This window comes from Eurytemora carolleeae, unplaced genomic scaffold (genome assembly GCF_000591075.1).
Source record: "Eurytemora carolleeae unplaced genomic scaffold, Eaff_2.0 scaffold71, whole genome shotgun sequence".
Classification (NCBI taxonomy): domain Eukaryota; kingdom Metazoa; phylum Arthropoda; class Copepoda; order Calanoida; family Temoridae; genus Eurytemora; species Eurytemora carolleeae.
Genome location: NW_019396152.1, coordinates 410698 through 425658, shown reverse-complemented (window position 1 = coordinate 425658; position 14961 = coordinate 410698). Strand labels below are relative to the sequence as shown.

Genomic DNA, 14961 nt, shown 5'->3' with positions numbered 1-14961 from the left:
TATTATTATCATTATTATTATTATTAATATTATTATAATTATTATTATTATCATTATTATTATTTAGGCAGTGCAGAGGGACGAGATCATAAAGTCTTGCCAGTAGTTTTTCTTCAAACTGACTTTCTCCTTCTGTCTAGGGGATTGTGACATGCCCCGATTCATACCCTTTGAACCGTTATTTAAGCAACAATGATAAATATACTGTAGTCTTCTTATACATAAATTCTGTCAATTTCCGTTCTTGGCTCTGCATCATAAATCCATAAGTCATAGTTAGACTTTTTCAATCCAATGACAAACTTAGCTAATTTAATAAATATATGTATATGAAAAAAAAACTGTATACAAATTATTAAAAATACACGTTTGAGGAATGTATATTGAATCATAATATATTCTTTACATGAAGTTAATACGCTTCCATTGAATATACTTTAAATTAACTTCAAATATTTAATATTAAAGAAATTGATAATCGTTTCACACTTTTGGATAATTTTATATATGTACATCATGATATTTTTCTAGGGGGGGGTAAAAAAATTTCTAGGGGGGGGGAAAAAAAATTTTTACCCCCCCCTACAGAATCCTTATATCCGCCCCTGTCACGGAGCATTGTGCGCAACAGAGAATGGCAACTCTCTATCGATTTGAGTCTTGTGTCCGATGTATAGCTATCGCATCCAACCGAAGATACTAAAAGAAAGAAATATACACATGAAAATAAAAAAAAAGTAAATTTCATATGCAGGTTAGATTTGAATCTCAGATGTTCTAAGTTACTTTTTCCGAGAGCTACGACGAGGTCACAAAGTCGTCTGTAATTTTTCAAAGGGGGACTTCCCCCCTTCCCCTTACTCCATAAGCCGTCCCTGAAACTTGGGCATAACATCAAAATTGCCACGTATTGGCAAAAGTAATTTTAAATGAATAGAACAGAGATTAGAATAGAAGGGAAATAAGATTATCCCTCGGTTTAAATTTGTTCAGTCCTTTTGTGTCTGGAAAGGAGTTCAAAGTGTACAATTCATGTAAATGTTCACAAATTATGCGTAGTACATAGGTATACAGTATGATTCCTGGACATATCTATTACAATTTCTTCTTTTTATAAAATTTATGCTGAAATGTACTTGGGAATATTAAGTAAAGCTTATGTTGTAGTGTGCTCGGGAATATAAAGTAAGCCTTATGCTGAAATGAACTCAGGAATCTAAAGTAAGCCTTATGCTGAAATATACTCGGGAATGTAAAGTAAAGCTTATGCTGAAATGTACTCGGGAATGTAAAGTAAATGCAATTCTTGCATCTATAAATTAGCTGACGAGCAGGTTACCTGGATTATATATAAATAGTAATCTATGTTTGTATGTACGATTATAACTCGTCAACCTCTGAACTGATTTGCCGGAATGCTTAACTTGAGAATTCAGTAAAACCACCGGTTTTGAGTTTTATTCTTGATTCGTTTCCACTTTTTGAAATTTTATAGATAAAACGGTTAAATCATTGTTAACGACATTTTAAAATCATTAATATTTTCCCAACTAAAATAATATCATAGAGTTGTTTCCATTATCTTTTTGTAATGGCAATTTAAGTTTTTGTATATTTAATTGTATTAATATATATATGTTTGTGTGTACAAATAATCATAAGACGCATTTAAACCCCCTCTGACCGCAAGGAATGTCTACCGTCTACCCTTTTAGAAAATTTAGAGCGCAGAAAGGCTAGTTTTTGACCGTTTAACAACAAACACTATTTAATTTTTATAGACATTATTTTATATTCAATTTTGATTTTTTGTTGTGAATAATTAGAAAATGTTTTCATATTTTACCGGTTATATGTTTACATAGTAACAAAGATGTCTGCAAGGTCTATGTATAGTGACATTATAAAATGCTTTCTCCCTTCCTCAGATACACCCCCCCCCCCCCTCTCCCCTACCTTCCATAGATACAGTTCCCACCCCGAATGAGGGGGATACCACCCCGGCCCTCCCCCTACATCCTTTCCTCTTGAACATCTAAAAGAATGCTATGAAGAAAACATTTAAAAATTCTTTCTTTTAATATCAGGACAAAAATGTTAAGACTGGAGTTTTTCACCAACTTAAAGGGACTGTCCTTGTAATTTCAAAATATTGAGAGTTACATCACGACTTAAAAATAAATTTGACGTTAAATTTAAAGGGAGTGTCCGGCAATGTATGGTAGTTGAACTAAGAATGTAAATTTTGTAAGATTCATTTGAGAAATGTAAAAAGTTTTAATGATGTATAAATTCTGAGTTTAAGCACAAAATCGACTTTCAAAATCATCATTATTTTGGGTGGTTTTCGCTTTGAGAATCGATTTTTTTTAAATTTATAAATAACAACGACGAAAAATGTTTTAAAAAATCGACAGTAAATTTATTAGATGTTTAGGAACATATCTTTTAATATAAATTTGTCAAAAATCAATGTTAAAATCAATTATTTCTATTTCATCATTATATTGAATTTCTTATTCCTCACGAATGTGTTCGCAGATTTCTACAAATTCTTCAAATGTTGTCTTTTCAATAAAAATTCCAGAAAATCTACAGAATTTTTTTTTTGACAATGAGACATTACAAAAACTAACAACTGAATAAGATTACTTATTTCCAATCATAAGAATTAATTTTATTTTCTAAACCTGTTCCTAAACAACTGATTAGTTCACTGTAGAATTTTGTTTACATTATTACAAAGTCCACTTTACACTTAAACTCAGTAATTATACATCATTAAAACGTTTTACTTGTCACTACATTCTCAGTTCAACTTCAATGCATTGCCGGTCACTCCCTTTAAATCTTACATGTTTTCAATCATAACTCCTGAAAATATTTCAATTTCTTGTTTGTAATCAAATAAACTTGCTTTTTTCGTTTGTTAATTGTTATGAAGGCTTCCAAAAATCAATATCGAATAGAACAAATAACATTGTTCCAAGACTTTGCAAGAAATCTAGTTAAATTAAATGTCCAACCCTTTTTCTACCAAAACTGTGGAATTCGATAGAAAATTAATTTAAAATTCGACTCGACTTTAAAATCCTCATTTAATAGTTTGATTGTATTCAAATTGTATTTTATCTTATTAAACTGAATTGGGCTTGTCCCAAACCCTACTACTCCAAAACTAAAAGTATACAGTAAGCTGGAAAAGCTTATTGCTCCATAGTACAGTTTTAAAAAATAAGAACAAATTCTCGGGCTAATTTTTACAGTCTTATAGACTTTTCTAGTCCGCATGAATTATATAGTTGTTGCCCATAAATCTACTTTCAAATTTTATCCCACGCAATGTCGTCTTTACCACCCCTTTCATCTCTGAGAAGTCCAAACCAAAGAATACTCCAGCATTCTGCCTCTACTCCGACAAAGGAAAACATCGAACTGTGAAACATTTAACTAGTGAATAATTAAATCCACGACTAATTTTGCAATCCATAGCAATTCCACTTAAACAACCGGGTTTTTATTTTCAGAAGTATTTTCCAAATGTTTTAAATGGATTCAAGGTTATAATGCAAGGAAAGTTAATTGCAGTTGCGTTTACTCTGTCTTCATATTGCAACAAGTTCTCTCTGGGTGGAATTTGTAAACAAGGATAGATGCATAAGTGTTCTTTTAGTATTTGAGGAGGTTAAGAGAATTACATTTTGATGATTTTGATAATTCACATAATAGTTTCCTATAACCAGAATATTTCATTGATTATTTATGTGAAAGATGGATCCCGTGTCAGGCTTCGACATCCGTCTTGTGTTTAAATTACCGCCCAGAGACAGTCACTTCAGTACAAAAGCTGCGTACACCTCTGAAATAACTTTTCTTGCATTATAACCTTGAACGGAACCATCAAATCCTTAAACCCCTATTCACTCCTTAATTACCCAGACACACCCAAATAACAAGTTATCTAACTAAACATTTAAAACTATTTTATACACCAATATTTATTTTACTAAAACTGTATTTTTTTGTAGGTTTAAAATAAATCTGTTTATCTGATTATTTGCAACTTTGTGTCTGAGTAGAGGAGCCTAATCAACTAATCAACTAGTCAACTAATCAATTAATCAACTAATCAACTAATCAACTAATCAACTAGTCAACTAATTAACTAATCAACTAATCACCCAATCACCGACGCCCCGCTTAAGTTTCAACAATAGTGTCTGTAATTGTATATCAATAACTTGTAAATATGTAATATATCTCAGCTTTTATCTTTAATTTAAACATATATTGTTAATATTTAGCCTGTAAACTAAAAAATACAATACTTAATTATTGTTATTATTATTTTTATTATTATTATTATTACTTATTATTATTATTAATATTATTATAATTATTATTATTATCATTATTATTATTTAGGCAGTGCAGAGGGACGAGATCATAAAGTCTTGCCAGTAGTTTTTCTTCAAACTGACTTTCTCCTTCTGTCTAGGGGATTGTGACATGCCCCGATTCATACCCTTTGAACCGTTATTTAAGCAACAATGATAAATATACTGTAGTCTTCTTATACATAAATTCTGTCAATTTCCGTTCTTGGCTCTGCATCATAAATCCATAAGTCATAGTTAGACTTTTTCAATCCAATGACAAACTTAGCTAATTTAAAAAATATATGTATATGAAAAAAAAAAACTGTATACAAATTATTAAAAATACACGTTTGAGGAATGTATATTGAATCATAATATATTCTTTACATGAAGTTAATACGCTTCCATTGAATATACTTTAAATTAACTTCAAATATTTAATATTAAAGAAATTGATAATCGTTTCACACTTTTGGAAAATGAAAAAAATTATTTTTGATTAAATTTTGATCCTCATTTCACTGTCTGTCTGGTCTGAACTCCCTTTATCCAATCCCTTTGTTATCAATTCACTCCCTTCATCCTCAATCCACTGTTTTTATCCTCAATCAACTCCCTTCATCTTCATTCCACTTCCTTCATCTTCATTCCACTCCCTTCATCTTCATTCCACTCCCTTCCTTCATCTTCAATCCACTCCCTTCATTCTTAATCCACTGTTTTTATCCTCAATCAACTCCCTTCATCTTGAATCCACTCCCTTCATCCTCAATTCACTCCCTTCATTCTAAATCCACTCCCTTCATTCTAAAATTACTCTTTTTATCCTCAATCCACTCCCTTCATCTTTATTCCACTCCCTTCGTCCTCAATCCACTCCTTCCATCATCAATCCACTCCTTTCATTTTTAATTCACTCCCTTCTTCACCAATCCACTCCATTCACTATCAATCCACTCCCTTTACCCACAGTTGGTTCCACTCCCTTTATCCTAAATTCATTCCACTCCCTTTATTCCCAACTCATTCCATTCCCGTCATTTTCAACCTATTCCACTCCATCCTTTATTCTCAACCCATTCCACCCCGTTCCATTTGATTTGAGTTTTGGGTTTGTTGAATTATCTATTTGTTGATGTTATGGCTTAGGATTCTTCGGGATAGGTTTGTTAGCTCAGCTTTCATTTTTGACCTACAAAATGAAATTATTGCGAATGTTTTGCCGTGAGGAAAAAAAATATTATCATTAAGATTGGAAATTAGGGCTAAAATAAGACGATATTCAGATATTTCTCTTTTGGCAGAGAGGAAAATTTCTGGTTTTATTATCTAGTGGCTACGTCGTAATTAAGGCACACAAGATTCACTATATACCCTAAACATTTTTTTCTAAACAAAAATGATAAAAGATGAAGAGTTCAATAATGTGAAAGAAATTATTGTACTTTCTTGAAAATTGATAAAGTTTAATTTGTTTTAAATCTACAAAAAACGTATTAAAGAAACATGAATACTCTTATTTGCAACCTGAAGGTAAAGCTTGTGTGTCTTAAATCTGTGATTAAAACGTTTGCGGCTTCTTTTCCCGTTGACGGCTTAACCATGGACGCATTATCCTTCAATGTTGAATGAGATGGGATAATCTTTCTTAATTAAAATAGTATTTAAAAGATTATTGACTGCAGTCTCTGAAGTTAAGCGATATTCAAATATAAAGTTAAATCCTCTGTTGTAGTGTTACATCTTTGATATTTTAAACTATGGCCTTAGTTTTCAACTCTTGTATTGCATATCCTTAATTCTGATTTCTAAATCTCTGTATCCACTGTAGACTCTTTTGATTTTATGCTTAATCCTCTCTTTTGGGTTTCCCTGCTGGATCTCGCGCGCGCGCAACATTCTAAAATTTCTCTGCTTCTATTCGCTTGTTCGAATTCTGCAATCAACACTGTGATTGGTTGAAACTTGAATTTCAGGATACAAATTAAAAATTAAATTAATCTTGAGATTAATAAAAAGAGGAGATCAAGCATTGATCTCAATATCCACAATTCTAAAGTTTTCATCTCTGAACAAATTATTAAAGTTTAAGCTATCAAGGATTAACACCAACTGGTTGCCAAGATATTTAAAAAATTGAGTTAAGTAATAAGTTAATTTCATTACCCTGAATATTTAAATGGAATATTCTTGTGTTTGCTTCCTTTGACCTCCTCCTTAACATCTATTGTGCCTTTACCAACTTGAGGTCCAGGTCTGGCGACCTCCCCAGGGACCTCCTTGAGGACCACTGCATCAGGTTCAAGCTTGATGTCGGTTTCAGGTGCCAGAACATATCTAGCTTTCAGTAGTTCATCAAGTTTGATTCTTAACCCGTCAGGGTGCTGGAGTTTCTCCTGCAAATATAAAATCTCAATTAGATAAAAAATCTAACATTTTGTTTTTAAATGAACTGCAGTAAACGTAATTTCAAGGGACCCATCGATCCCTGCTAAGATGACCGTTGGTCCGATTTCCAATATTACCCTTGAAACTTTGTCTGATCAAGTATAAATTAGATATCTATGTTTTTTTCTTTTGTTTCTAAACTGTTTATTTTCATTTGTGGTTTCTGTGCAAAAGTGATTTGCGCATTTCTTACTTATAAGAAAAATAATTTTAGAACTTAACACTTTTCTAGTCAGAGTTTTCTAGTCAGAGTTTTCTAGTCAGAGTTTTCTAGTCAGAGTTTTCTAGTCAGAGTTTTCTAGTCAGAGTTTTCTAGTCAGACAACGTTATCTTCCACAATTGATCAGATCGAAGTTTCAAGGTTACTGTTGTAAATAAAGCTTTGTTATCTTTGCATGGAGGTTTTTTTTGAGGTTTTTGAGATTGGAGAGTTTTTTTTTCTTACGTCCAACTTTTCAAGGCCAGCTCATTAAGAAAGATAATGGTAAGGGTGCAAGGGAGGATTTTAAAAGAGTTCAAAAAGTACGTCGGAAAAATGTTTAAAAATTATTCTTTTTTTATTTTGACACATATGGTATTACATCCATTTTTCAAGGGCTTTTTTAAATATATAAATATTAGCTCTGTAGTCTAATTAATAAAAAAGTGATTAAGCTATTTCTGAATTTTTTTGAAACACCTACCCGCCGTTTGACTGTCCTCCACACTACCCTACGCATCAAAAGCAAAAAAAGCAAAAGGAATTGAGTCTTTGCCACAAACTCTGATTTTCTAATCACTATATCTTTGGAACCAAATTTTGTGGACCTTAGATATTTCAAACTATGAGTTCTGTTAAATCAAATAATCAGAGTTTGAAATATCAAAGGTTTACAACATCGGGTTCTAAAGATATTGGGGTTTAAATATTTGATTTTGTTACAAAAAATCAATTCCTTTGTTCACAACAACAATGATGTTGATAAAGTGAAGGAAGAAGTTTAAGCGTTCTAATGTAAGCAGTTTTTAACTTACTAGCCTTAGAGGGCGCTTCGCGCCCATCTTCTAAATTAATTGTGAACATGTTCTCTTTGTGTACATCGTAAAACAAAACAAAAATAATTCGCGGATTTTCACAAAAAATTTCGTGGATTTTTAAAATTTTCAAAAATTTAATGAAGATAGAATTTTGATGGAGACAAATATTTAAAATTTAGATCATTCATAAACCTTCCCTGGGGTCCCTAGATGTCCCACAAAAAATTTGGGCCCGATCGGTTCAGCCGTTTTGACGTTTATTGGATACAAACAAACAGACAGACAAACAGACAGACAAGCCAAATTTATATATAGATTTAGAAAAATCACAAGGGTAGGGGGTGGAAAACAAGCCGTGATAAGGTTAATAGCGTTCAATATTTGGATCGGAGTCAAACCTTATAGAAATCCAACGTATAGAAATAGCTACGTATAGCAACAAGGCGTATTTTTCGGGAAAACATTTTTTATATTTTTTGAGAAATCAAACGTTTTTGTAAAACATTGTAGCTTATCGCTATCATTATCATAATTTCTATTTTTAGCATACCCTAGACATTAAAGGAGCAAAATATGTACATTTGTACTGCTCTCTATTGTGTTTAAGGTCCCCCAGATTTTATTATGAACTGACAACATATATTAATGATTATATGGTTATACATAAAATTGCGTGTTACTATTAAAAAATTATTTTATAAAAATGCTATCATACAGTTTTATTTTTAGAAAAAAAAATTCTCAAAAGTATAAAAAAAGTTCTCCAGTAATGCTAGTATGATTTCATAAAATTCCGTTTTACCATTTAAATAGAAGGATTTTATGAAAATTGTATCTACTTTACACTGATTATTTAATTTCTCAAAAATATAAAAAATGTTCTCCCGGAAAATATACCTTGTTGCTATAGGTAGCGGTTTCTATACGTTGAACTTCTATAAGGTTTGACTCCATTTGGATCACTGTGTACCTTATCAATTACTCTCTGTAAACTGGTGGACTGTCCAGCATATGTTCCAAAACCTTTAAAACAGCAAGATTTTTTTTCAAGTTATTGAAACACTGGTTTCTAGACGAGCAAACCAAAAGATTTAAAAAATAATTATTTTTGTAGAAAAAAAATAAGATGTTTCCTGTTTTTGCTGCAGATAGTAGAAGAAGAAGGAAAATCCAGATTATTTGAATCATTTCGTAGCCTACATAATATTAGGTTTTATTAATGAAATTTAAATAGTTTTCTGACTAAGAGTCGTGACGCTCGGATATAAACTTTGGTGAGAGACAAGTGTACAATGTTTATTCCGCTTTCTAAGTTATTACGAGGCTTTTAAACTCGGAAAGTGGTCATTTTAATTTGTAATCAAACTTTCGCAGATTTTTCTAATTAAAATGGTGAATTTTCAAACATAACAACTTTCGAACAGCTAAAATTAGCTACAGGAAAACCCGTCAAGCGCTCTAAGAGCACAGTATACACAGTATATATATATATATAGATTGTTGAACTCTGGAAATTTCTTTCTGTTCTAAGTCAACGTAAAATTCTTTAAAAAAATGAAAAATAACATAATATTAATAAGCAAAGCGTTCTGTTTTCTTTTTTTTTCATCTACTAAATATTTCACTTTACCTTTCTCTTTATTTTATTATCGCACCTTATTAAGCACAAGAAGTTTAAATAAAACTAAGAATTATAATTGGCCGGATATACACATTGTTTATTTTAAAGTCTAATTCTCAGGCTGAAAAAAAAACAAGGAAAATTATAAAAAAAATAATTGACCATAAAATGAATTTTTTGTAAAATTAAATTTATATAAGCAGTATGAACCTATTTAATGATGTATATTAAATAAAATCAAAAAAAAACTTTTCAACATTTTTTTTGCTAAATTTTTTCATAACATTTAGAAAAGTTGTCCTGGTCTAATTCGTGATGAATCTAGGGGTCTCCTGATTGAAATCTGAGAATAGAAGATTACATAATTAATTAATGACGAGTTTCTATTCAAATATTTTCAATTTTATTTCATTGAATTGTGATCAATTTCATTCACACAGAATTTTTAAAGAGAAATTTTAATGCATTAACGTGCATGGTACCTTTAATGATTTACTTAAAGGGAGTGTTCGCGAAGAATGGAATTGAATTAAGATTTATATGAATCAATTTCGCGTACACCAGAAAAGTTTTTATTTCCCTCCAATATATTTATAAATTGAAATTGAATAAAGATTGAATTGAGGCCGAATTTCAAGAATTTTAACCGCGTCGCTGAAACGCCAAAAACCGGTTCCAATTGAGCGCCGACTCAAATCTTGAAACACTGAATTCAATTTCAAGTGGAACCAACAATGTTTGAGCCGCATCTCAAATTTATTTAATAATCAAAAAAAAGCTTGTTTCCACTCTTTACAAAAAGGATGTATTCAAAGATAAAACCGAAATTCTTGACATAAATTCAAATCGTTGAATTCTACGAAATAGGATAGATTTCATTTTTATCAGAAGTATTTAATATTTCGAATTTCTTCCAACTTCTCCGAGCTAAAATTGTATTCTTCATCCTACCGAACTTAGAAAATTATATTTGATTTACTTTAGGGAGTTTGTATCTTGACCTTATCTATTTATCTATTCATCTGTCCATCGAACCTATCTGTCATAGCTGTTTATCCATTGATCTATCTGTCTATCCATAGCTCTATATGTCTATATGTCTATCCATTGATCTATCTATCTGCTTCCATTGATCTATATTTATATCTAACCATGGATCTTTCTATCTAGTCATCTGTCGATTCAACCTATCTGTCTATAGCTGTTTATCCATAGATCTATGCGTCTAAATGTCTATTCATAGATCTATCTGTCTATCTGTCCATCCATAGATCTATCTATCTATCTGTTCGTCCATAGATCTATCTATCTATCTGCATATCCATAGATCTATCTATCTTTATGTCTATACATAGATATATCTGTCTATCAGTCTATCTATTTATACAGACACAGTGAATGTAAAGATTACACCTCTATAGAATATAAAGAATAAGAAATCTCTCCCTGGATTAGATTAGAGTATAGATTACAGTATAGGAAAATAATAAAGAACTGATCTGAAATCATTTCTAATATTTTCTCATCCTCGACAACATGGTCTATAACGGAGAACAATCATTCAACCCCAATAAATATATTCATCTTATTCGTTGATATCCACCTAGCTGTAGTTATTCATTAAACCCCAGAAAAAAATATTCATCTTATTCGTTGATATTCACCAAGTTGTAGATATTCATTCAACCCCAGTACATATATTCATCTTATTCGTTGATATCCACCTAGTTGTAGATATTCATTCAACCCAGTAAATATATTCATCTTATTCGTTGATATCCACCTAGTTGTAGATATTCATTCAAGCCTAGTAAATATATTCATCTTATTCTTTGATATCCACCAAGTTGTAGATATTCATTCAACCCCAGTAAATATATTCATCTTATTCGTTGATATCCACCTAGCTGTAGTTATACATTCAACCCTAGTAAATATATTCATCTTATTCGTTGATATCCACCTAGCTGTAGTTATTCATTCAACCCTAGTAAATATATTCATCTTATTCGTTGATATTCACCTAGTTGGAGATATTCATTCAACCCCAGTAAATACATTCATCTTATTCGTTGATATCCACCTAGTTGTAGTTATTCATTCAACCCTAGTAAGTATATTCATCTTATTCGTTGATATCCACCTAGTTGTAGATATTCATTCAAGCCTAGTAAATATATTCATCTTATTCTTTGATATCCACCAAGCTGTAGATATTCATTCAACCCCAGTAAATATATTCATCTTTATTTATTTATTATATATTGGTCCATATCTAATCTATATATATATATTATACTTAGATTGTTTGTCTGTTTGTTTGTATCCAATAAACGTCAAAACGGCTGATCCGATCCGGCCAAGATTTTGTGTGATACCTAGATGACCGCAGGGTAGGTTTATGAATGATCAATAAATTTTCTAAGTCCACGAAATTTTTTTTCGAAATCTGCGAATTTTTTGTTTGTTTTTGTTTAACCAGAGAAAACATTTACAATTGAATTAAGAGATTGGCGCGAAGCGTCCTAAAAACCTAGTTTAGTTTAAATTCGGCTATATTTATCCATATTTAACCCTATAGATAAATCCATCTCATTCTTTGATATATATTCAGCTTTTAGTCAAGTAGATATCCCTTTAAATATTTATAAGTAAAATGTGTATAAACAGTGTTATTTTTCTAACTAAACCAGATAACTAATCTGAATATATCCGGTTAACCCTGTGAATAATCGATTGAAGGTTGATCTTTGTTGACTTTAAACTAATCAAAACGGGCGGAACAATCATTAAATTTCGATCTTATCTTTATATACTCTTACTACAAGCTGAACCTTTAGGAACCTCAAAATCCAACCTCTTAGAATTTAATTCGTCAGACCTATGTACTGCAAAAATGTTTGATGTACTGCAGTGGAAGGAGATAAAAATCCATGGGAAATCAAAATAAATATTATTTTCATATTTTTTCAAAGGTGAAATTAACCGACTGTGCATGTAATTTTCAGTGACATTTCTAGTTTCTTTTCAAGAGGGATTTGCCTGATTTACAACTGGGGATTAATCGTTTTAACGATCGTTTCGTTTTAAAAACGACAAAGAAAAAACGAAAAATAAAACGATCGTTTTTGAACAGTTGGTCGTTTTGTTCCCAAGAGTTGGTCGTTTTTAATTGTTGAAGATCTTAACGATCTTCAACGATTGTTAACGACGAATCTTCGTTAATGACCGTTAACGAAGAGCCTTCGTTAACGATCGTTAACGACCTTTTTAAGACAAAATACATTTTTTGGTTGAAAAATCCTTAGATCAGAAATTACTGAGGTCAGAAAACATTCAGGTTATTTCTCTCGATAAAAAAAACCATTTAAGACAACATTAATTAACTTAGTTTCCTGAAAAAATTTAATTACTCGTCATAAAACTATGAAAACTTAACATACTATTGTTTTTCGTTTTTTAAAAGTTCAAAACGAGTGGGTTGTTTTCAAAAACGACAGTTTTTTCTAAAAAAAAATTTCCTTCAATTGCTACTGCAAGAAAAATGCGCTAGTCACATTTGGAGAGAGAGACTACAACAATTGAAAATAATGAAGGTTTAGACAGATACACATTGATATCTGATTCATTGTTGATCATACAACGCTTTTAAGGGAACTGTTGTGCATCGGATGCCATCTCGATTACTGAGAGCCATGATAAAATACGACCAAATTCCCTTTCAGTTTCTGTTTTTAATCACAAAAACATGGAGGACCGTTCAAAAAGCAAACATCCGAAATTCGAAATCAGTAGAGTACATATAAACAAAATGGTTGGGGCGGGATATCAGAGGCCGGGGGAATGTGATCTTACAAAAATAATGTGTTATTGTGACATTGGGTGAAATAAACAAGATATTTTCTATTAGCATAGAGCTGGACAATATAAGGATCGAAAATATATAGACAAATTATTATCAAAGATTGGTTGGGCGAGTAGTCGGTCGTGGACAAATTTATATAAAAGATCGATTTGGCGAATAGTCGGTTATGGACAAATTTGTATAAAGACTGATTTGACGAATAGTCGGTTATGGACAAATTAATAAAAAAGATTGATTTGGCGAATAGTCGGTCATGGACAGATTTAGACTGATTTAACGAATAGTCGGTTATGGACAAATTTATATAAAGACTGATTTGACGAATAGTCGGTCATGGACAAATTTATATAAAGACTGATTTGACGAATGGTCGGTAATGGACAAATTTAGACGGATTTGACGAATAGTCGGTTATGGACAAATTTATATAAAAGATTGATTCTGCGATATAGTCGGTCAAAGACAAAATATATTAAAGATAAGGGCTAAAGTCGGTCAAAGACAAAATATATTAAAGATAAGGGCTAAAGTCGGCCATAGTAAAAATAAATTTACGATCGGGGCTTATAGTCGTTCTTAAACAAAATATATTAAAGATTAGAGCTAAACTTCGGTCATAGACAAGATATATTAAAGATCTAGGATAAAATTCAGTTATAGAAAGGGGTTTAAGAAGTGAGGGTATGATGAGAGGGGAATGAATGTGACTGATTGATGAATGTATACCCCCTGATCTACTCGAGGGATGGACCTGGAACACACACAACAACTAGAGAAAAACATAGAAACTTAATCATCCAATGGAACAGGATCTAAGAATATAGAATAAAGAAATAGAACGGAATCCAATATGGAATTAGCGTCAGCAGAATACCAAATGCGTCATGATTAGAAAACTGATCAATCCAGTTATTGAATATCTAGTACGTAGATGAATCATTCGTAATCAAAGAAATGCGCTAATGGAAGAGATATACTTGTAAACATGTGCTGATAGTGTAAACAATAAACATGAACTGTATGTAACTGTTAAAAATGTACAACAATTGGAACGATGAACTGCAATTAGAAAAATTTACAGCAATTGGAAACATGTGCTGAAATTGGAAATATGTACTGCCAAAAGAAACATGCAATGCAATTATAAACATGCAATGCCAGTAGACACATGTACTTTAGTTAAAAACTTACACTGCAATTGATTCAAACACTGAATTTAAGAAACTGAGTCTGCTCTATTTTTGTTCTATGTTCTGAAGTTAAGAAGACTCCATTATCAATTTATTATACAGGAGCGTGTAACTACACTTTACAGATAGAGTAGTCTGCCCAAGTGACATGTATAAACCATTTGTCGTAGTTTTATATAATTTTACATAATTATGCATAGTTTCACACAATCGTACTTACATTCACATTAGATTATATATAATTTTACATAATTTCACATAATTATACATAGTTTTACACAATTGTACTTACATTTACATTAGATTTTATATAATTTCACATAATTATGCATAGTTTCACACAATTGTACTTACATTCACATTAGATTATATATAATTTTACTTAATTTCACATAATTATACATAGTTTTACACAATTGTACTTACATGTACATTAGATTA

At 31.1% G+C, this 14961-nt stretch overlaps 1 protein-coding gene across 2 annotated transcripts; it reads right to left on the bottom strand.

Annotated features, from left to right (window-relative positions):
• Nucleotides 1-4724: 4724 nt before the first annotated feature.
• Nucleotides 4725-9518, bottom strand: LOC111696564 (uncharacterized). Of its 2 annotated transcripts, none has more exons than XM_023466199.1 (5): nucleotides 9500-9518; nucleotides 8978-9040; nucleotides 8815-8867; nucleotides 6546-6775; nucleotides 4725-5571 (listed from the first exon to the last, which is right to left on the bottom strand). In XM_023466199.1, exons 2-5 carry the CDS (start codon nucleotides 9030-9032, stop codon nucleotides 5505-5507), a joined length of 405 nt encoding a protein of 134 aa, XP_023321967.1. In that variant the 5' UTR covers nucleotides 9033-9040; nucleotides 9500-9518; the 3' UTR covers nucleotides 4725-5504. The 2 variants fall into 2 exon arrangements, with proteins under 2 accessions (XP_023321967.1, XP_023321966.1); XM_023466198.1 differs by having other exon boundaries at nucleotides 9475-9514.
• Nucleotides 9519-14961: the final 5443 nt, after the last annotated feature.

Bases quoted from the DNA above. Each gene is read 5' to 3' on its own strand.
- LOC111696564 (XM_023466199.1), bottom strand. From the start codon at position 9,032: ATGATTCAAATAATCTGGATTTTCCTTCTTCTTCTACTATCTGCAGCA. The intron at 8,868-8,977 runs GAAACATCTTAT...GCTGTTTTAAAG, and splicing joins ACTATCTGCAGCAAAAACAG to GTTTTGGAACATATGCTGGA. The intron at 5,572-6,545 runs GTAATGAAATTA...TTCATTTTGTAG, and splicing joins ATTCCATTTAAATATTCAGG to GTCAAAAATGAAAGCTGAGC.